General features: G+C 45.9%; 1 protein-coding gene across 1 annotated transcript in view; it reads left to right on the plus strand.

Annotated features, from left to right (window-relative positions):
• The window catches only part of CSMD2 (CUB and Sushi multiple domains 2), a 600,117-nt gene that overhangs the window by 309,852 nt on the left and 269,279 nt on the right, over positions 1-20,986 (plus strand). The window contains exons 10-11 of the mRNA XM_047083843.1: positions 2,776-2,897; positions 20,021-20,124. Coding sequence (XP_046939799.1) covers positions 2,776-2,897; positions 20,021-20,124 — 226 coding nt within the window. The remainder of the gene's footprint in view (positions 1-2,775; positions 2,898-20,020; positions 20,125-20,986) is intronic.

Raw genomic sequence — 20,986 nt, forward strand, 5'->3', positions numbered from 1 at the left:
AAGGGCAGAAAGGAAGGTCAGTAGCAGGAGAGGTGGGGCAAGGCAGCATGGAATAGGGTGGGAATAAGATTTGGGGAGAAGACCGAAGATCAGAGGCACTAGCATCTGGAGTAACTCCCTTTCCGGTGCCTAGTTGTTTCAGTGCCAGAATTGGCTCTGGATCCCGGTGGTATCTCCCTAAGCTCCCCTAAGCTCCCCTGGGTTGCTATCTGTATAGCTTAGGCATGAAACATCCTGGAGAAGTCTCTCATAGAAGTTATCCAGAAGAGCATTTGATAGGAAAAGGCAGATAGAGAAACACAAACATGTGTTTATTCATTTATTCAGACCTTGTCCGAACACCTACCATTTTGCCAGCCTGTGTGGGTGGCATCGATGAGCTGTCCCATTTGTCGGTGGGATCCCAGGGTCTGGCTGCTCAGGGGGATGTCTGTCTGTCCACAGACCCCCTGACCCTATCCAGACAGCAGAGGGGAAAAGTGCTCTATTCTGAACCTATCTTAAGGTGCCCCGTGTTAACTGTCTGCACATTGTAATATTTAAGCCCTTCAAGCCCCTTAAAGTGGTAAATGCCTTTTTGACCTGTTCTCTCTAATGATCTTCAGCATGTTTCAACAGAATGCAAACACATCTAATTTTCAGAAACAAGTACAGGATAAATTGAGTCTGAAGCTGAGGGCTTTTGAGGCAACAAAAACTGACTTTCCAGAAGAGGTATAAATGGTGCTTGCTAGTGGATCTGTAGGGATTTCCTGCAGGGCTAGGGTTCTAAATCCCCAAGTCCTCTTTGCAAGGGTGGGTGGGATCATGGTTTTGGTTTTGATGGTCTTCTTCTAATTTGGATAGTAATGAATCCTATGTAAGGAAACCGAGGAAAGTAGGAAAAAGATCTTTGGCCTTGAGAAAGGAATGAACATGGCATCAGGAGTCCGACAGTCCCCTTTGCTGAATTTTGATGATGTCCCAGGATCTGAATGAGTCTTCACATCCAGTATCTCATCTAATTTCATCCTCACCATGCCTTGATGAGGTGGTATCACTAGCCCCATTTTACAGATGAAGTAGGATCAGAGAGGCTTTCCAACCTAACCAGGCTTAACCAACCAGCAAATGGATTTAAAATCCAGAAGGCTAAGCTGGTAAACTCCACAGCCTGTGCTCTCCTCCTCATGGTGGGCTGCCTTCAGGCCCAGTTGTATCGAGTACAGTCTGCGAATCTAAGAGTTTCCCAGCACAGAATTACAGGCACAGTCAGATGTACATGAAGGGAATGGAGTAAAGGGTTCCCCTAGGGCTTTGTTCAAACTTGACTCAACGGCCATTGGAGCTCATGAGAGAGAAGATCCTTCAGGTGCAAAACCAGGGTGAGCCACCAGAAGGAACATCCTTGCTGAAGGCACTGAACTCATAGAGAAGGAGCAATTCTGAACCATGGCCACTTACAGATCACCCTCTGGCAGCATTCGCTCCACTTGATTTTAGCTGTTTTCATACCTATTTCCTCCACTTGCCAGTGGCCCTTCCGAGAGGAGGAGTTGTGTCCTAGATATTTTTCTCTCCCCACACTCTGCCTGGCCCATAATAGGCACTCAATAAATGTTGGAATGAGTGAGTGCAGGAATGAGTGCATGAAATGAGCAGATTAAATATGTCCAGGGGCTGTGTAACCTGCATCCCAGGCCCTGGAAGGAAGGCTTTCCTGGGAAAGGTTTATCATGGCCGTTATCCACATGCAGAGAGGAGCCCTAGGATATTTTGCCCCATCAGAGGAAACCAGGTTTGACACCACTTTCATTTTATATACTTAAGCTTGTTGAATTTGCCCACTATTTCTTTACTGTTAGGCACTTTGCCTACAATTAGGATAAATTGCCATGTGGGCAGCAACAGAACAGACTCATAGAACTCTTTATTAAAATAGCTGAGCACTAACATTGAAGAATGATGTGGCCAGAACCAAAGAACACGTTTTTAAAGGAGGCAAACACCTAGGTACAATGTAGTACCTTAACTGTTATCAATCACTACTTAATCTAATTAGTTTAGAAGCTATTTTAAAGAGCTTAATTAGATTAAGCTGTGATTGATAACACTTTATATCTACTTGAGTAGAGCACTTCTTCTAATTCACCTTGAATCTTTATGCTTCCAGTCAAAAGCCTGTTTCAGACATGTGCTGAGCGTGGGGAAGGAGTTGGGAAGTACTTGATTAGCACTGAAATCACTCTGGGTACCCAGCGCCAGGCTGAGCTGGGGCCCTTGGCAGAGTACTTGGGTGCAGACATTCTGAGACCTCATGGGGTGGCCTTGACAGGGACATCCTGAGATTCTACTTCAAAGAGGCTGAGGGCAAATGGGGACACACAGACAGGTCAGCAGTGCAAGGGGTGAGCCGCTTAGCAGGCCCATAGGTGCCTGGGGCCTACCTGGCTTTAAGTCAACATGGGGAGTACTAGTCCATACCCTCTTGGGGGAGACGAGCTGCACAATCACAGTAGGGTCAGGCTAGGGAGGCTTGCCTAGCCTGATCATGGAAGCTCATCATTGTCTCCAGAGCAGCAGGTGAGGACACGTGGGGCCTGCCCCTACCCCCATGTTCCTGGAACTGTGACTTTCCTTTGAGCCTGCTGAAAACTGGGGAAGGAAATAGGAAGCAGGTTATATTTGGGGAGGGGCTGTATAGACTTCAGGCTCTTCTGGCTCCAAGTAGGAGGTGGGGACGGGAACTAGATCTAGTCTAAACTAAGATGCTTGCCTTTCATCTCCTCTCTGCAGCCCGCATGTGTGATGCCCACCTTCGAGGCCCCTCAGGCATCATCACCTCCCCCAATTTCCCTATTCAGTATGACAACAATGCACACTGTGTGTGGATCATCACAGCACTCAACCCTGCCAAGGTAAGGCTGCCGGGGGAGGATGGGAAGTGTCCCATGGGCAGGGCCGGGCTGGGAACAGTTGGTCTACAAGGGGTTTCAAGCCTAGAACTTGCTTGTGGTAGATTCTCTGCAGGCAGTTCCTAAAAACTGTTTTTATTAAATATCAAGGAGTAAAATGCATAATTGTAAAATATGAGTAAAATATAAAGAGCATCAATACAACCAACAACTGCATAGTCATCTCCCAACTTAACAAAAACCAGAGTTACCTTAGTGATTCATGTCCCTTACCAATCTCATTCCATTCCCTATCCCTCAGGTACCTTGACTGTGTACTTGTTATTCCTCTGCTTTTCTTTATAGTTTGCATGTCAGTGTGTATCCTTAAAAAACATTGTTTAGTGAGCAAGCATTTGGACTTTGTATAAACATAATCATGTTGTATGTATTCTTAATCAACTTTGCTCAAAATTGTGTCTCTAAGATTTATCTGTGTTGGTGTGTGTACTTCTGAACCGCTGTATACATCTCTTCATATGTTTATTTCACATTTAGTTTTTTTCCTGTGCAATGCCCTTTGTCCTCATAAATTTTACAAGTATCTGGCCAAAATCCACAAAATAACCTGTTTGAATCTGTATTTTAATTATGACAAAACTACAGATGAACTCGAGAAGAACTGATATCTTTATGATACTGAGTCTTCCAGTCCATGAGTATGGTACATCTGTTTCCGTAGGGCTTCTTTAATGGCTGTCAATAAACTTGTGTAATTTTTTTACACAAAAAAATCTATTTAATCTGTTTACCTCTAGGTAGCTTTATCTATTGTTACTATCGTAAATCATATCTTTTAAAATTTCATTTTATCCCTAGTTGTTTCTAGTGTTTAGAAATACTATTAATTTTTATTCTTTGATTTTTTTTTTTAACATAGCAACTTTTATAATAATTTATCTGTGAATTATTTGGGATATCTACAAAGGACAAAGAATGATGGTTTCATTTCTTCCTTTCTAATGTTTATACCTTCTCTTTTTCTTTTTCTTGCCCTAATGTATAATATCAATCCTGCAGTATAATATCTGTCATTGTGATTGATGGGCACACTTGTCATTGTTTGATGTTAAATAGAATGTTTTTATTTTATCATTAAGTATGATGTTTGCTGAAGTTTTTTTTAATTTTTAGTTTCTTTCTTACCCTAGCTTTCTAAGCACTTTTATTGTGAATGAGTGTAGAGTTTTATCAAGCACCTTTCTATATCTATTGATATAATCATGATTTGCTCCTTAATTTTCTTAGGGTGGTGAATGACATTGGTTGATTTGTCTAATATTAAACCAACCTTGCATTCCTGGGATAAACTCAAGTTGGTCTTTTAGTATTATTGTTATAAATGCCTGATTTGCTAATATTTTGTTTGGTAATTTGCTTCTGTTTTGTTAGTGAGATTGGCCTTTGTTTTTCATATTAACCTTGCCAGATTTTTTCATCAAGATACTTTTAGCCTTATAAAATGATTTGGCAAGTGTATCCTCTCTTTCTGTCCTATGGAGTTATTAGCAAAGATTGGAATAACTTCTGCCCTGGAAGTTTTGTGGAGCTTTTTAGCAGAACTATCTGGGTTTGGTGTTCCTTTGTTGGAAGATTTCAAACTATAGATTTAATACTTTTAATGACCAAAGGACTATTAGGATTTTTTTTCTTCAGTCCCTTTTAGTAAGTTTTCAAATTTATTGGTCATAAAGTTGTGCATACTATCTCTTACTATATATATTTTACTCCCTCTTTTATTTCTAATTTTGTATCTTTTTAAATCAATATTGCCAGAGGTTTCACATTTTTTATTCTTTGCAAATAACCAGTTTTGGTTCCGTTAATATTTCTTTTGATATATTTATTTTTTACTTCACCAATTTCTTTCCTCCTGTTATATTTGGGTTTATTCTGTTATTCCTGTATTTAGCATGTTAATTTTGATGCTTAATTCATTATTTTTCAAACTTATTTAAGCATCTAAGACTATAAATTTCCCCCTGAGAACTATTTTGGCTACATTCCCACAGGGTTTTATATGTTGTATTTCTATTATACTTTAGTTAAGAATATTTTCCAACTCTATTATTCTTTTATCTTTTAACCATGAATTCTTTAGAAATATTTCTTAATTTTCAAGTAAAGGATTTTTCTAACTGTCCTTTTGTTAGTGATTCTAAAGCTTATGGTCAGAGACCATTGTAATTGAATCATTTGAAGTCTGTTGAGACATGCTTTTGGATCAGAAATGTCATTTTTCACGTATATTCTTTGCGTGCTTAAAAAATAAACTGTATTTTGTAGTTTTTGTGTTCTAATATCTTCGTTACATAACCCTGTTAATTGTGCTTATATCTTTTATATCTTGATTGGTTTTGTCTTCTTGATCAGTCAACTGCAGAAGAAGGCATATTAAAATCTCCCACTATGATAGTAGTTTGCCTATTTTTCCTTGAAGTTCTGTCAGTTTCTGCTTTATATATTTTGAGACTGTGTTATTGGACATGCAAGTTGAGAATTATATATCTTGCTGATGAATTGAACTTTTTCAAAAATAGTTATATAATGACTCTCTTTACCTATAGTAATGTTTTTTACTTTAAAACTTTCCCCCCATGCTATCGATCAAGCTTTTTGTTGTTGTTGTTGTTTTTGGTCAGGGGGAGGGTCGTTTAACAAATCTTTTCTGTTCTCTTGTTTTCAACTTTTTTACTTCCATATGCTTTATGTGTGTCTTATGTATAGCTGGATTTTTAAAAATCCACTCTAACAATTCATCTTTCAACTAGAAAAGTTAGACCATTTAAATTATACTGTCACTTCTATGTCACTTCTTCTAGAGTTACCCAAGACATATTAATTTGCACACTTAATAAAAGCTAATGTAAATAGTAATTTTATGTTCCTCTTGTAAAGTGAGAGGTCTTAGAGGATTTTAATTACTCCCTCCCAATTCATACTCTATGGTGTGTATTTTCATGTTGCCTTTCTTTTCCTCACAAGTCATGATTATTCTTGTTTAATAAAACTAATGTCCATGTAGATTTACTTGCACATTTCCACTTTGTTCACTATTCCTTCTTGTGTATCTAGTCCTTCTCTTTGGAATTTCTTTCTGTCCAAAGTCCATGCTTTAGAATTTATTTTCCTGTTGATGACAAAATTTCATAGTTCTTGTTTGTCTTAAAATGTCTGCTCTCCCCTTGTTCTTGAAAGAACATTGGTATTCACTAAGTAGTTGATTCTTGGTTGATAATCATATTCTCTCTGCACATGGAAGTATTCCAATATCTTCTAGCTTCCATTGTGGCTGTAAGCTTATTGTCATCCCTTTGTATGATATTCTTCTCACTGCTTTTATGGTCTGTTCCTTGTCTTTATTGTTCTGCAGTTTCATAATCAAGTGTCTAGTTGTGGATATCTTGGTATTTATCCTGCTTGACTTCATTAAGCTCTTGAATCTATGGATTGTTATCTTTCATTGATTTGGGAAAATTTTTAGCCATTGTCTTTTCAACTGTTTTCTCTCCTTTATGCTCTCTCTATCCTGCTCCTGAAATCTGGCAAAGCATATTAATCTTTCTCACCCCATCTTCTATGTTTTATAACTTTTACCATTTTTTAAAAATTTAAAAAAAATTTTTTTTAGTATTTTTGAGTGAGAGAGGTAGACAGACAGACAGAGTACAAGCAGGGGAGGGGCAGAGAGAGAGGAAGACACAGAATATGAAGCAGGCTCCAGGCTCTGAGCTGTCAGCACAGAGCCCGACACAGGGCTTGAACTGCAAGATCATGACCCGAGCTGAAGTCAGATAGCTAATCAACTGAGCCACCCAGGCACCCCAACTTCTACCATTTTCTCTCATTCTTTTCACTAATTCTCTGTTAAGCTGCATCTAATCTCTGTTGAATTCATTCCCTGAAGATTTGCTTTAATTTCAAATAGCACCATTTTTATTTTATGAGGTCCTATTTGTTTTTTTAAGTGTTCTTGATCATATTTTATAGTATTTTGCCCCCTACTCATATGTTTAGACCCCTCTTTAATTCTTTAAGTATGTTACACATACTTATTTTATATTCTGTATCTGTTAATCCCAAATCTGAGATCTTTTTAAGTTTGGTTCTGTTATCTGTCGTTTCTTACTTCTTGCCCATAGAACCACGTTTCCTTATTTTTTCTGTCTATAACTCTTGACTGTGTGGTTAGAGTCATAAACTTTATGGGACTTCTTTGAGACCTGGGGAGAAGGTGGTTTCTTCCGGAGACAGCTTACATTCACTTCTGCCCAGTGCCTAGTGGCATTACCAAACCAGAAACCTTTTGATAGTAAATTCTTAGTGTGAAGGTTTCAAACCACCCAAGTAATCTGCACACCCATGTGAAGGCAGACTTACTGTGAAGGAGTCTCACGGGAAGTTTTCTGTGTGCTGTCCACTCAGTGTCAAGATCTCAGATAAATAATCAGCCTCCAGACCAGCCCAGAGGACAGTCGTGGCAGATGAGAAGGCAGGCATGCTTGTTGCTCACTCACCCTCACACTAAGGGTGCAGCTTTATTCAGGGGTGTCACACTAGAGTCCCCACCTTGGTGGGTCCTGATCTTTGTCTCCTGTTCCCTCTTCTCCACAAGGCCCTGAAAACCAGAGCTCTACTTTACCAGTCTTTAAAAATGCACTCAAAGCCAATGCCAACTTCATGCTCTAAATCACATTTAGAGTCCCTACAATCACTGGGTTTGGACTCTGAATATTCTTACTTTATTAGTCTGCCCAGGCTGCCATAACAAAATATAGCAGACTTAACAAGGAACATTTTTTTTTTCTCACAGTTCTGGATGCTAGAAGTTCAGAATCAAGGTGCCAGCAAACTCAGTTTCTGGCAAGGCCTCTTCCTCGTTTGTAGATGGCCTCCTTCTCATATGGCCTTTCTTCTGTGTGAATCCAGAGAGAGACTTTCTGTTGTCTTCTGCTCCTCTTATAAGGACACCAATCCCATTGGATTACAGTCCTACCCTTATGACCTCATTTAACCTTAATTACCCCCCATAAAGGCTCCATATCCAGATTCCATCACATTGGGGGGTTAGGGTTTCAACATATGAATTTTAGGGATATATGATTCTGTTTCTAGCACTTACTAATTTATAAAAAGCTTTTTTTTTCCTTTTTAAATTTTACTCAGTGTTTTTAAGTTGTTTGGTCAAGATGCTTAGGACCACAGTGCTGGGGACAATGGAAACAGATTTCTTCTATGAGGCATTTTATAAAGAAACATTTTATTTCATCAAACCTTTTGATGATGAACCTAGTCAAAGGGGAAGGATGCTTCAGCCACATGGGGATGGAGGCTGGCCCAGAAGAAGAACTTACTACCACAAAGTTATTAAGTTGTTGATGAAAAGACTCTTGGGTATTGTTAAAGATACTTAGCTCAGTCTTCTTTTGCACCTGAAGATGAAGTGCAAGAGAAAGTGTAGGTAAGGCCTGAGAAGTTTCTGAGAAACAATTTGATTCACCCTTCCCTCCCCTGCCCAGAAGAGCTAGTCTTGGCTGGTGTGTGAAGGTCAGTGGCCCCATATCAGTCACTCCCTCACATGTCCTGCAGGAGGAGGTCACACCAACCTGGGTTCCTGAAAACAGCCTCTCCAAAGGGTATTCCCTCAGAATGAAGCTGTAAAAAAGGATATTCCTGTCATCTCCATGGGTTCTTTATGAACTTCAGGCAGTGCTGAGAATCCCAGAAAGGCTGAAGGAAGTCCCTTACTGACACCACACTGGAGGAGAGTCAGGGAGCATTGAGGGCAGAAAGACGGGGGTATAAGTGGGGCAACTCAAAATCCAAGACTAAAGAATCAGAACTGCCTTCCTGCAAACATCAGGGGAAATGCACAGTGTGTTTCTGACTTTGTCCACTGACCCACAGGAGAGATACAGGTGTGTCCAAGGACTGCCTGTCCAATCCCCTTTGGAGCATTTCCCACAGCAAAAAGCACAGTCTCTTCAAGTTCACAATATGTCATGAGATGAGGACTTTTTCATTCATTGACTATAGATATGATCTCTGCCTTTGAGGAACAATACATAGGAGAGAAGACAGGCCTATAAATAAAAAGCTAGAGTTTGGGTAAGTGCTGACGGAGGGGTATTCAGTTCGCTATCTTGGAAAATGTTGGAAGGAGCCACTAACTGGAAGGTCAGGAAGTTTTCACAGAGGAGGAGGCATTTGAGCAGGATCTTAAAGGATGAGTTGGCTTGGAAATCATTATCTGAGAGTAGATGCAGGTGTAAAGGCACTGAGATGTAGAACACCTCTCAGAACTGAAAGTAATTCAGCATGTCTGGATCAAGATGAGGAATGGAAGGTCATAGGATCCAGATTATGGTCAGCCTAGATGCTTGGCAGAGAGGCTTGGGTTTTGTCCTGAAACAGATTTTTAAGGGTACAGGTGTTAGACCCTTGAAAATAACGGTAACAGTTTATATGCTGAGCACTGAGCTAAGCCTTCTGTATAAATGATTTTATTTCATCCTCTTCACAATTAATTAGGTTTTAAGAGACCCACTTGATGGATAAAGAGCGTGAATTGTGGATAGGTTGAAAGGGTAGGAAACTTAGCCATAGTGCATAGCCAGGGAGTGGCATCACCAGGATTTAAACCTGGTCTTTGTGACTCCACTGCCCATACATTTCAGTGGCTGGGCTATGCTGCTGGATGGAACAAGGTCCCAGAGTAAATGGGAGGGTGTAGGACTGACAGCCCTGGGATCAGCCTTGGTAAGGATGGGAGTCCTGCTTTCTTCTGAACAAAAGCAATAGCAGGAAGGTCTGAGTTTTTGGAAGATCACTCTGGCAGCAGTGGAGAGGATTCAAGAGGGATACTGGAGGGAGAGAGACCAGTTAGGAGGCAGAAGCAATTACCCAAGTAAGAGAAATGGGGACACCAACCAAAGGCTTTGGAAACATGGAGAGGGAGACAGGTTTAAGAGAATGTAGGGAATGGAATGGGACTTGGTGGCTGACTGGCTGTGAGGATCAGGAGAGAAAGAGGGTCTTACTCAACAGTGTATCCCAAGTGACCAGCACAGTGCCTGGCACATAATGATCACCCAGCAAACATTGACTCAATGGACAGATGAATAATGACTTGATACTTTCCGACTTGGCCCAATGGGAGTCTTTAAAAGAAAATGAAACAGGAAGAAGTGTTTTCAGTGGTCAGGATGGAAACATGGTGCATTTGAAGTGCCTGTGTTTCATCCAGTGACATTTGGATACACTGGTTGGACACTGGGTCAGTCTGGGTTCAAGAGAGAGATTTGGGTGTTACTTCATCAGCACATGAGTGAGAATAGAAGCCTAAGGAATAGACAACACTTCCTGGAGAGAGTGAAGAGAATAGGAAGATTCTGAATGGATCTGGGAACACCATCCTTATAGATGAAAGAAATACAGTGCAAGACACAGGAAGAGCAGTGTAAGGTAGGAGAATCACACCACAGAGGGAGGAAGGGTTTCCAACCAGAATATGTCTGACAGTGGTGGTGATGAACAAGTCTTGTTGGGGAAAGCGCTGGAAAGAGACTGTTGCCTTTGGCCTTGGAAGAGGACCTTTCAGTGAAGCTTTGGGGACAGAAACAGCTGTGGGGCAGGGAGTGAATGGGTGGGAGGGGAGGCTCTAGGGACAAGGAGCCTAGATAGCTCTTTTGATAAGTTTCAAGGTGACATAAAGGAAGGAGAAAGGGCATGAGAGGGAAGGAGCGTGGACAGAATGTTTGGGGCTGCTCAGAGTGTTGGTTTGTTTAGGACGTTAGAAACTAGAGGATGTTTGTAGGCTGAGGGCGGAGCAGGCAAAGAGGAAGAGAGTGAAGATGTGGAATTATCTGAAGTAAGTGAGAGGCACATAGGACTGAGACGACAGGGTCTCCCTTGCAAGGAGCAGGTGAAGAAGGATGGTGTTAGGAGAGGCTTAGGTTTGCCTGCAAGTGAGCAGAGCGGGACACATGTCCCTGCCTCTCCTTATGGTCATGAAATGATTATTCATCCCAGGCACCTGGGTATCTGTGGATGTGAGGACTCTTCCTGGAATTCCATTCCCCTTCTAGAACCTTTGCTGGCTGAGCTTAAGAGGGAGGAATGTTCCAGTAACTAGGACTCCCCTCCCCCCGCTGCCCTCAGGAGCCATAAAAAGGTCCAAAGAGAAATAAAATGCTCTGGTGTGGAAATTGCCAAGAACCTATGTCAAGACACCAGCATTGATGGAGCACCTATGGGCAGAACACGAGCTCTGCACCATGGGGACAAGAACTTACAGTCTTATTGGGGCGGTGGGTGAATGGTAGGTCTGTACTCAGTAAACTAAGAATAAAACAATTACAAATACCCAGTCCATCTTCCTGGAAGCTTAGCATATTCAAGGAGAAGAGACAAGGCTCAGAGCAAGTGATGCTGGCCTATTCCAAATGGCTCCACATTCTCCCTTTGATTGAGATATCCTTGAGAAATGTCAGCCCCACCTTGGCCACGTGGGCTATCTTGGTCCTTAGAGTCATTCTACCCACAATAATATTCCCAAACTTTGGTTAATCATCAAAAATACCCAGAGAGGTATTTTGAGGCACAAATTCCAGAGCTCTTTGAAGATATGATTCAGTGGATCTGGGATGGATGCCTGGAACCTGTACCTTTAAAGGGTGCCCCTGAGGCTCTGACCAGCCAAGCTTATGGATAAACAACAACCCCCTTGCCTTGCAGCAAAGCGCACAGGGCCCACCCGTCCCTCCGTCCCTCCACTCAGGCAACCCTGGCTTCAGCCGCACTGAACTCCTAGTTTGTACACATACCTGGCCCTTTAAGACCTCTGTCCGGGCACATCCTATCTCAGTGTGCCTTCCTTTCCCCTCCAAATTTCTGTCCCCCTTTGAGACACAGCCCAAATACCCCTTCTTCTGAGAAGCCCTCCTAGCTCCAACCAAGTCTTTGTTCTACTTCGGTTCCTATAGCATTTTATCAGCACCTGTCGTCTGTGTGGGTATCATGTCGTGCTATGTTTAGAATCTCCTTCTCCCATAGCCCATGAGTGCCCTGAAAGCAGGGATGGCATTTTGTTGAGTCCTTCTTCAGTCAGCGTGGGTGCTTGGCACAAAGGAGGAGCTCAGCAGATGTTTGAATGTGCAAAGAACTGACGGAGAAGACCTGTCTCTGGGTCAGGTATCTCTCAGGTACAGCCCTGCCACGTGAAGCCTGGGGGCCTCCTGTCAGGTCCTCTCAGTTGGGCCTCCCAGAAGACATACCGATGCCATTTTTGCAGTCAGAACTGAAGCCCAGACCCGCGTCGGTGCCCCCTACCTGCACACATCTACCTTTCTTCTGAAGCTCCTCGGTGTGAACTCAAGACATGATCTGATTTGCACGTGAACCTCGCTGGATGTGAGCCCGAGAGTCAAGCCACGTTCGCTAGAGAGGAAGTAAAAGCAAGGCAGGGGAGACAGAGAGAGGTGGGAGGAGGAGGGCGGTGGGCCAAGGAAAGGAGAGGGAAAGGAAAGCTCCTGTTAGGAACCTCAAAGCCAAAGATAACAAACAGCCTTTTGATGATTGTTCCTTGGGGATTACCAGTATCACTCCCCCTTTGTAGACCTGCAGAACTGAGAAATCACGCCCCAGGCAAATGATCACTTGCTGGTGCAAATGTCAGGAGCACATTTGTTGGCCCATTTGTTCACTCACTTGTGAACATTCAGCAAACATGTACTCATGCCCTGTCCGTGCTGGGCCCCGTGTGAGAGGCTGGCTGGCTACCAGAAGGGTCTCCCCCAAGTCCCCCAAGCCCATTCCTGGAGTGGGACCCTTTAATGACTTCCTGCAAAACCTGCTAAACCTGATTCCGTGCCTCTTACCCTTGTCCTCACTGTACGTCACCTCTTGGTGTTCCTTTCTTCCTTGACCTGGCTGTGGCCTTGGTGTCCCCCCACCCCCTCCTCTGTTCTTCAAGGCAGGCCCTGCTCCTCCACTGTCCAGGACTTTCTGTGGCCCTCATATGTGCCCCATCCCCATGTGTCCACAGTGCCAGCACCCGTCACACCGCGTGGTGTTTTCCACATGCTCCCGCGTCTCCTCTTCGAGACTGAGGTCTCTCAGGACAGTGGCCACGTTTCGCTTGCCTGCAGCTGCCTCTCCAAAGCAGAGCACTTGGCAAATGCATTTTAACGGTTGAATGAATAAGTGAATAAATGAATTCATCAGTCAGTGAGTGGATGAGCCCATGAATGGATGAAAGGCTTTGCTACTCTCAGAGCCTCGAGAATTCAACCTGAGTTAGTGACCAAAGTTCCGGAACTTCTGAAAGTTCTTAGTTTCTGCCCCTGGGCTTTCTTTCCCAGCCTCCGCCAAAGCCTCAAGGGTACTGGCGGCCGCTCCCCTTCAACTCCCAGGGTTACGGTCAGCCTTCCCACTGGCCTGCCTTCCTCCCCAACCCCAAGAGCCACCTGTCCAGCCCTGATCTGGGCCCTCAGCAAGACCCGGCCAGGGATCACCATGCAGGCTGTGCCCAGGAAAAGGGATTCCCTCCCTTTCATGGAACTAGTGGTCAAACTGACAGCAGCATTAGTAAACCGAGGCTGGGCGGGGGGCACGGTCAGCCCTCAGGGGCTCAGAGAAGTGCTCTGAGGCAGAATAGGGGAAGTAGGACTGGAGCAGACCATGGTGGAAGGGAGCTCTAATGAGCTGGGAAGGGGCAGACAATGCCATTTAAGCCTCGGATTTCCTTGCCAAGATGCTGAGCTTAATCCTGGGGATCAAGAGTTGGCACACTTTTCCATGGTGATGAAGCCTTTCTTCAGAACCTGTAGCCAGTAGGTTGTGATTGGCTCTGAACTGGAGAAAATGCCTCCACAGAAGCTTCAGCAAAACAGTTTATTCCCTCATAGACCAGAGGCCCGGAAGTGAAGAGTCCAGGGCTGGTTTCATATTTCATTCAGGTCTCAAGCACCTTCTATTTTTCCCTCTGCCGTTCTCTGTGTGCGGGCTCTTGTCCTCACGATCACAAAAAGGCTGTTCCACCTGGGTCCTCACATCTGTATTCTGGGAAAGCAAGGAGAAAGGTGGGGAAATGCCCTGAGGGCTCTTCAGCTCGTGTCTCATTGCCCAGAACCCTGTTGCTTAGCCATCCTTAGCTCTGAGGTTAGCTAGGTTCATTGCTGCACTCCACCCTCAGAGTTCTGTTAGGTACGGGTAAACGGAGGGAGAGACACTGAGTAAGCCACAGTCGATGTCTGTCACAGAATCCCCAGACATGAACTAGATCAAAAGGAACTGCTTTGGTTGGAGGAGGGCTCTGCCCACTGTGGCTCCCTCTCCACCTGTGTTGGTGGCCAGGGAAGTACCTTCATGGAACCCTCCGGTGCCTGGGAAGTCAACTTGAAAAACCTTGCTCTAGGCCCGGCACACTTTTTCTGTAAAGAGCCAGATGATAAATATTTTAGGCTTCGAGGACCACGTGAAGTTTCTGTTGCACATTCTTCTTTGTAATGGCTTCTTTGTTTGTTAAATATTTTAAAATGTAAGAGTACTTCTTAGCTCAAGGGACCATACAAAAACAGTCCACAGGCCGATGGCCCAAGGACCGTAGTCATCCAGCCCCTACTCTGAGGGATCCTGGGGCACCGAGCTTTGGGTACAGAGTGAAGGAAGGCAGCAGAGGCAGGGAGTCCAGCAGGGAGGCTGTTACAAAAATTCACTCCTTGGACAAAACTGTCTCAGGCTGGGTCTCTTGGATTCCAGCTTCCAAAAAAAAAAAAAAAAAAATGCCTGTGAGCTGTCAGATCCCTGCAGCCTTACTGAGGCACTGGGCACAGGCTGGCAGGCCTGGGGATCCCTGCCCTTTGGGAGGCCCTGGGCAGTGTTCAGGAAGCAAAGACTGGGGCTCCTGGGTGGCTCAGTAGGTTAAGCATCTGACTTCGGCTCAGGTCATGATTTCAGGGTTTGTTTGAGTCCCGCATCAGGTGATCAGGGTTTGTGAGTTTGAGTCCCGCACTGGGTGAGTTTGAGCCCCGCTTCAGGTAAGCCCCGCTTCGGGTAAGCCCTGCTTCTCTCTCCCTCCCTCTGTCTCTCTCTCAAAAAATTAATAAATAAAATAAAAAATAAAAGTAATGTTTAAAAAAAAGGGAAGCAAGGACTATCCTCCAGAACCCAGGGTGCGCATTGCACATGGCCTTACTCCCATCCCCCACTGTTCCCCGGAAGGCAGCTGTGTGCTGAGGTGATAGTCTCCAGACTCCTCCCCCTTCCCACCACTCCAGGGCCCTGTACCAGCCTCCTGGCAGGTCTCGCTGCCTCCAGCCCTCCCTTCATGCTGAGTTACAGCTTCCCCTCATGTTCATCATCCAATCCAGACCACCCGCTCTGGCCTGCCAGGCAAAAGCCAACTGCAGACCCCACCAGGCTGCTCTCCCCCCTCACCCCTGCCCTGCCTTGACTGCCTTCCCTGCTCTTCCTTCCTAGTTCACTATTCACAGGATCTACTGGACAGAGAGCACACCCTTCTCCATCCTGTGGGGCCCAGCACACCTCCCTCCTTGGGCAGCCCCCTGTCATTTCCCCCTTCACTGCCATCCCCAGCCATCACCATCCTCACCGTGCTCTCAGCATTGGGGTTCTGCTTCTAACCTGCCAGGCAGGCGAGGTAACACTTGGGAAGCAGCTAGCTCGGTGCTTGGCACATGGCAGGTGCTCATTCACTCTGTGCTAGATGATGGGTTCATCTACTCATAATGGGCGCAAACTGGGTGTCTGAGCTGTATACAAATATGCCTCTTTGATCACGCCTGTTTCACGTGCTGCCACTCTCCTGTCTCGGGAAGACACTTTGCGAATGTGATTGATGTGCGTGTTAGTTAATGAGTCATTATAGGATCTCATCTTTAAACAAAGGCCAAAGAGAGGAGGGAAAAAAATGAAAGCATCAGTATGTTGTGCACTGGGGGCCTGTCCCAAAACTGCAATGTTATGTCTGTTGTACGGTCTACTCGGTGTAATTATCTCCTGCGTTAGGGTCAGATGCTCTAAAATGCAGTTCACATCCATGGCTGCTCTAACCAGTGATGGGAATCATTTTATGGCTCTGGGTTCTGGCCTTCCAAGCAATATTTTCCCATTATAGACATAATAATCATACCCTGCCTTTTTTGGAGGTGGCTTGGTGAGCCAGTGTCCTCTGCCCCAGGGCTGGCTGCAAGGGGGTGATGGTGGCAAGAATGTGCATCCAGGGCCATTATTCCCTGCAGAGGCCAGGCCCCTCCTCCTGCAAAAGGCACTGCCAGCCTTGGCAGGATTTTGTGTGCCCAAGCGTTTGCCATGCTGCTGGGATTCAGCAAAAGAGCTTAGGGAGGATTTGAAAGGGTAAGTCATGGTCCCTACCCAGTGGACCTAAGGCCTCACTGGGGCTGCTGTGAGGCAGCGAGTGGCAAAGAGCCTGGCCTCTGGTGGCCTGGTGAGTCCCAGTTCTACCAGTTGGCCGTGTGATCTTAGGCAAGTCGCCTAACATCTCTGTGCCATTTGTAAACTGGAGGTATTCATAGTAGCTACTGTTGTGAGTCGATGTGAATTGATGCATCTAAACTGCTCAGAGCAGAGTTGAGCATGCTGTAGGGTCAGTGCTTGTAGTGAAGAACTCTCGTTACAAAAAGATGATCAAAAACTGTGATTAGGTGTCTCAAAGAATCTCATAGACCAGGGGTCAGCAAGCTAGCATTGCTTTTTTTTGTAAATCAGGTTTTACTGGAGCACAGTCCTACCCATTCACGTATATATTATCTATGGCTGCATTCGTGCTACAACAGCAGAGGTGGGTAGTTGCAACACACATCATATGCTTAAATATTTACTCTCTGGCCCTTTACAGAAACAGTTTGCCAGCTTTTATTCCACATGGTAACTTGTATGGGGGACTGGGAGCCTAGCAATCTGTCCTTGCTGGAGAACTGGGAAGGGTTTGGAAAATGTTCTCTGATTTAGCACTGTCTGAGCCCCTGGCACGTGCCTGGCACATGTAGTGGAGGAGCAGGTAAACAGATCAGTGCCAGTACAGCAGGTAAGTGCTGACACAGAGGTGAGGAAGGGTATCGGAGCACTTGGTGAAGACGGGCCTCAGGGAGGAGACATTGCTAGGGGAGCCCATGGGGAAGGAGGGGTCTGTACAAACCAGAGTTGCCAATGCCCAGATCCCAGCAGATCCCCAGGTCTCCTCCATGTGTGTCTGGCTGGGAAATGGTGACATTATTCTTATAGGACAGGACCAGGGAGAGTGAGAAGGGAAGGAGTTTCCAGCCTGAGCAGATGGTCCCCCAATGATGCCATTAGCCATCAGGGAGCGTGGGGGGCGATCTTGCCTGTCAGTGGGAAAACCAGAGGGGCTAAGGCATCCCCACTCACTATTGACAGTTACCTGCTGTCCCCTCTTTCCTAACGCACCCCAGCCGCTGCCTGCTGCAGGCACACATACCCCCCTCACACACACACTGCCACAGCTCAGGCTCTCCTGGGTTTCCCACCAGCCCTCAGTGCTGTTGCTGCTAAAACAAAAATGACACGTCACACCTTTCCTCACAAATCGTCCATCATTTCCCCTTGCCTTTAGGACAAAGCCCAAATCCTTAGCATGACAGACAGCCTTTCCTAATCTGGTCCTCCCACTTCCTCCCATCACCAGCCTCCACTTCCATCTGCATTAAGCCACTGTCAGGAGTCTCTAGACCTTTGCCTGTTCACCTGCTCCTCCCTCCGCCTGGATGGCTTCCCCTTCCTCATCCATTAGGTAACTCGGGTTCATCTCCTGAACTCAGCCTGGGCTTCATTTCCTTTGGGAAGCCTTCCTTCCAGCCAGTGGCACTCATCTCCTCTGCCATCTTGTTCTGTGCTCGAGGGTGTACTTATAACAGAGATGCTCCCCACTGTGAACACCATGCCCCGTGCAGAGGGGCCCTCAGAAATGGTGGCCAGGCTGATGAATCAGCGCAGCAGCAGCTGGCCTCTGAGATCCCTGAAGGCACCCGGGGGTGAGGCTGTGCAAGTCCCCTAGCAGTTTGTGGGTTTGCACAGAGGACACCTGCACAACAAGGAAAAACCATCCATGAGAATTCTCTACTCCTTGGGTCATAGAATAGAACACAAAGAACACCTCCAGCTGGGTGTTCCCCTTCCACTGGGAGGGGAAAGTCTTCATCAGATTGGAACCACAGATGAATGGATGAAGAAGATGTGGAGTGTACACACACACACACACACACACAATGGAATATTACTCAGCCATAAAAAAGAATGAAATCTTACCATTTTCTACAACATGGATGGGGCAAGAGAGTATAATACTAAGTGAAATAAGTCTGTCAGAGAAAGACAAATACCATATGATTTCACCCATACGTGGAATTTAAGAAACAAAACAAATGATCATAAGCAGGGAAAAAAGAGAGACAAACCAAGAAATGGACTCAAGTATAGAGAGCAAACTGATGGTTACCAGAGGGGAGGAGGAGATGGGTGAGGGTGATGGAGGTTAGGGAGTGCACTTGTCGTGATGAGCACCAGGTGTTGTGTGGAAATGTTGAATCACTATATTGTACACCTGCAAGTAATATTACACCGTAGGCTAACTAACTGCAATTTAAATAAAACCTTTAAAAAAATGAAACCGATAAAAAGAGGCCCAGATTAGCCATTAGGAGTGGTGCCTCTCTGTGTCCTGTCTTCATGAATGGCACCACCATCCACCTGTTTGGAGACCCACAAGTCATTCAGAATCCCGTCCCCTCCCTTGGTCCCCACCCATCCAGTCACAAAGCCCTAAATATTGCCAGGCCCTGTCTCTCATTTCCAGCCCCCCCACCCCCCCCACCTCCATCGCTCACCTAGTTGAGTACAAATGCCTAGAACCATCCTCACCACTCTGGCCTCACTCCCACCACATCCGTTTCCACACGAGCAGCCAGACGGATGTTTTTCTCAAACGCCCATGTGCCCCTGCCACCCACTGTTTAAAACTTTTCTACCACCTCTCCCTCAGGATAAACTCCAACTCTTTGGATCAGGGGAGATTATAAGACCCTTTGGACTTAGCTCCAGGCAAAATTCTCAAGTTCTGGACCTTCTTGAGTCACCTCCTTGCACTGAACCTCCAACCACATCATCCCCCATAGTGAAACAGCTAGCAGGTGTGCTTAGTGTGTGGACCTTCCATCAACAGACAGTGAACACTTGTTCTAGAATGTCCCATCTCTGCCACAGCTCAGGCCCTGTGCCTCTGGCTCCTCGGAATGGTCCTTCCCTCTCCCAGCATCCTCCTGCAGCCTGACCGTCGTCTGTAGGCTTCAAAACCCTCAGCACTACCACGGACCATCTTCCTCCTACCCCCGGTGCAGGCTCTGTGAGCCACAGGCCCCTCACCGGGACACCTATCAACCAGCATGGCAATTTTCAGTGTACTTTCTGTCTCCCCTGCTCACCAAATGCAGGGACCATGCTCACTGCTGAAACCCCACCTCCTAGACCTGGCATATGCTGTGTGTTTAGTAAATATTGTCGAAGGCAGGACTGGAACAAGAGAGAACATTGTTGAAACCTCCTTCCTGGAACATTCATTTATTCAACAAGTAAAAGAGGGTGGAGCAAAGCAGGAAGAAGAGAGGCTAAGAGAAAGTTCTGCCCCCCAGATCCCTGGGGGCTAGATAGCTGAGATGCCACATGTGGCCTGAAAAATTGACACCAAGTCCAGGGGATTTCTGTGCCTTAAAGCATGAAGAAAGAATCTAATCTTCTCACAGGCAGCCAGATGTGCCTGATGTTCCCATAACAGTCCCCAGAATTGGCCAGATGTGCTGTGAACATCTTTGGAAAACATCAGGGGACTCTAGAGACTATGGCCTGGAAAAAAATAGCTCATGCTCCAAGAGGTGGCATGGAAATGCTCAGTTTGGATCAAGGGTTATGTGGAGAGGTGTCGCAGGGACTCTGGGCATCGGGACCCAAGGAGGGAACTTCTCACTGTCCTCACAGCTGTACGCGTGTCTCTTGGCAGCCCCTACCTGCCCCCTAACCCCATGCTCCCTCCCCAGGTGATCAAGCTGGCCTTTGAGGACTTCGACTTGGAAAGGGGCTACGACACCCTGACGGTGGGGGACGGCGGGCAGGACGGGGATCAGAAAACTGTCCTCTACGTGTGAGTGAAGTAGGGCTGTGGTCGGGAGGGTGGGAGCACATGCCCCTGGCACAGGGGTGGTGGAATGATGCATCATGTCCTTTCTGGTCCCCGGGCCACACCGTGTCAAGGACAGGGGTCCTGCTGTGCTGCTGGTTTCAGCCCCTCTGTTCCAGAGCACTGGCCAAATTCTCGCAGGAAGAGAGTATAGAATGAACCATTTCTCAGGGAGCAGGGAGAGTCAAGGCTTTGTGTGCACGCCTGGAGCATTCCACATGATGGTCTGCTTCTGTGTAGACCCTGCTTCTGCCATCCTCCAGCTTCTTCTCAAGGCCATGTCCATCCGTGGCAGTCTGACTTCAGACAGAGACAGGGGAAGTGTTTTGCTAACCTCCCGCATGCTAAGAACTATCTGGGAAATGGATGGTTTCAGGGATCTGGGACCACATACACATGATGGCCACATTTCCTGAGCAACGAAAGGCTAGTGTCATGTGGTCTAGTCAAGGGAGAAGGTAATATCTCGCTGTCCTGGGATTCCATTGTGTTGGGTCTTGCGTCTGGTGAGGAGCATTAACTCCTCTTTTGCCCACCACCACTAGCCTGACATAAACATAGGAAAACACTCCTGTTGGTGCATGTGGCCCAGCACAGACAGCCTGATCTTGCTCCTCTCCCCTGCCCAGATGGCAGGGAGAGGAGAGGGGAGGGTTTCATGTACACCAAACATCTGCCATGTGCCCAGGTACTGGGAAGGGAAACTTCACATGAGATATCTCATTTAATTTGTGTTATTATCCCCATTTAACAGGTAGGGAAACTGAGACCCAAAGGTTGCAAAACTAGTTGGAGGCAGAACCAGCACTTGAGTCCATGCCTTTTG

Source organism: Lynx rufus, unplaced genomic scaffold (genome assembly GCF_022079265.1).
Source record: "Lynx rufus isolate CCGP_SWC_20201006 ecotype Redwood Valley unplaced genomic scaffold, mLynRuf1.p SCAF_2, whole genome shotgun sequence".
Taxonomy (NCBI): Eukaryota; Metazoa; Chordata; class Mammalia; order Carnivora; family Felidae; genus Lynx; species Lynx rufus.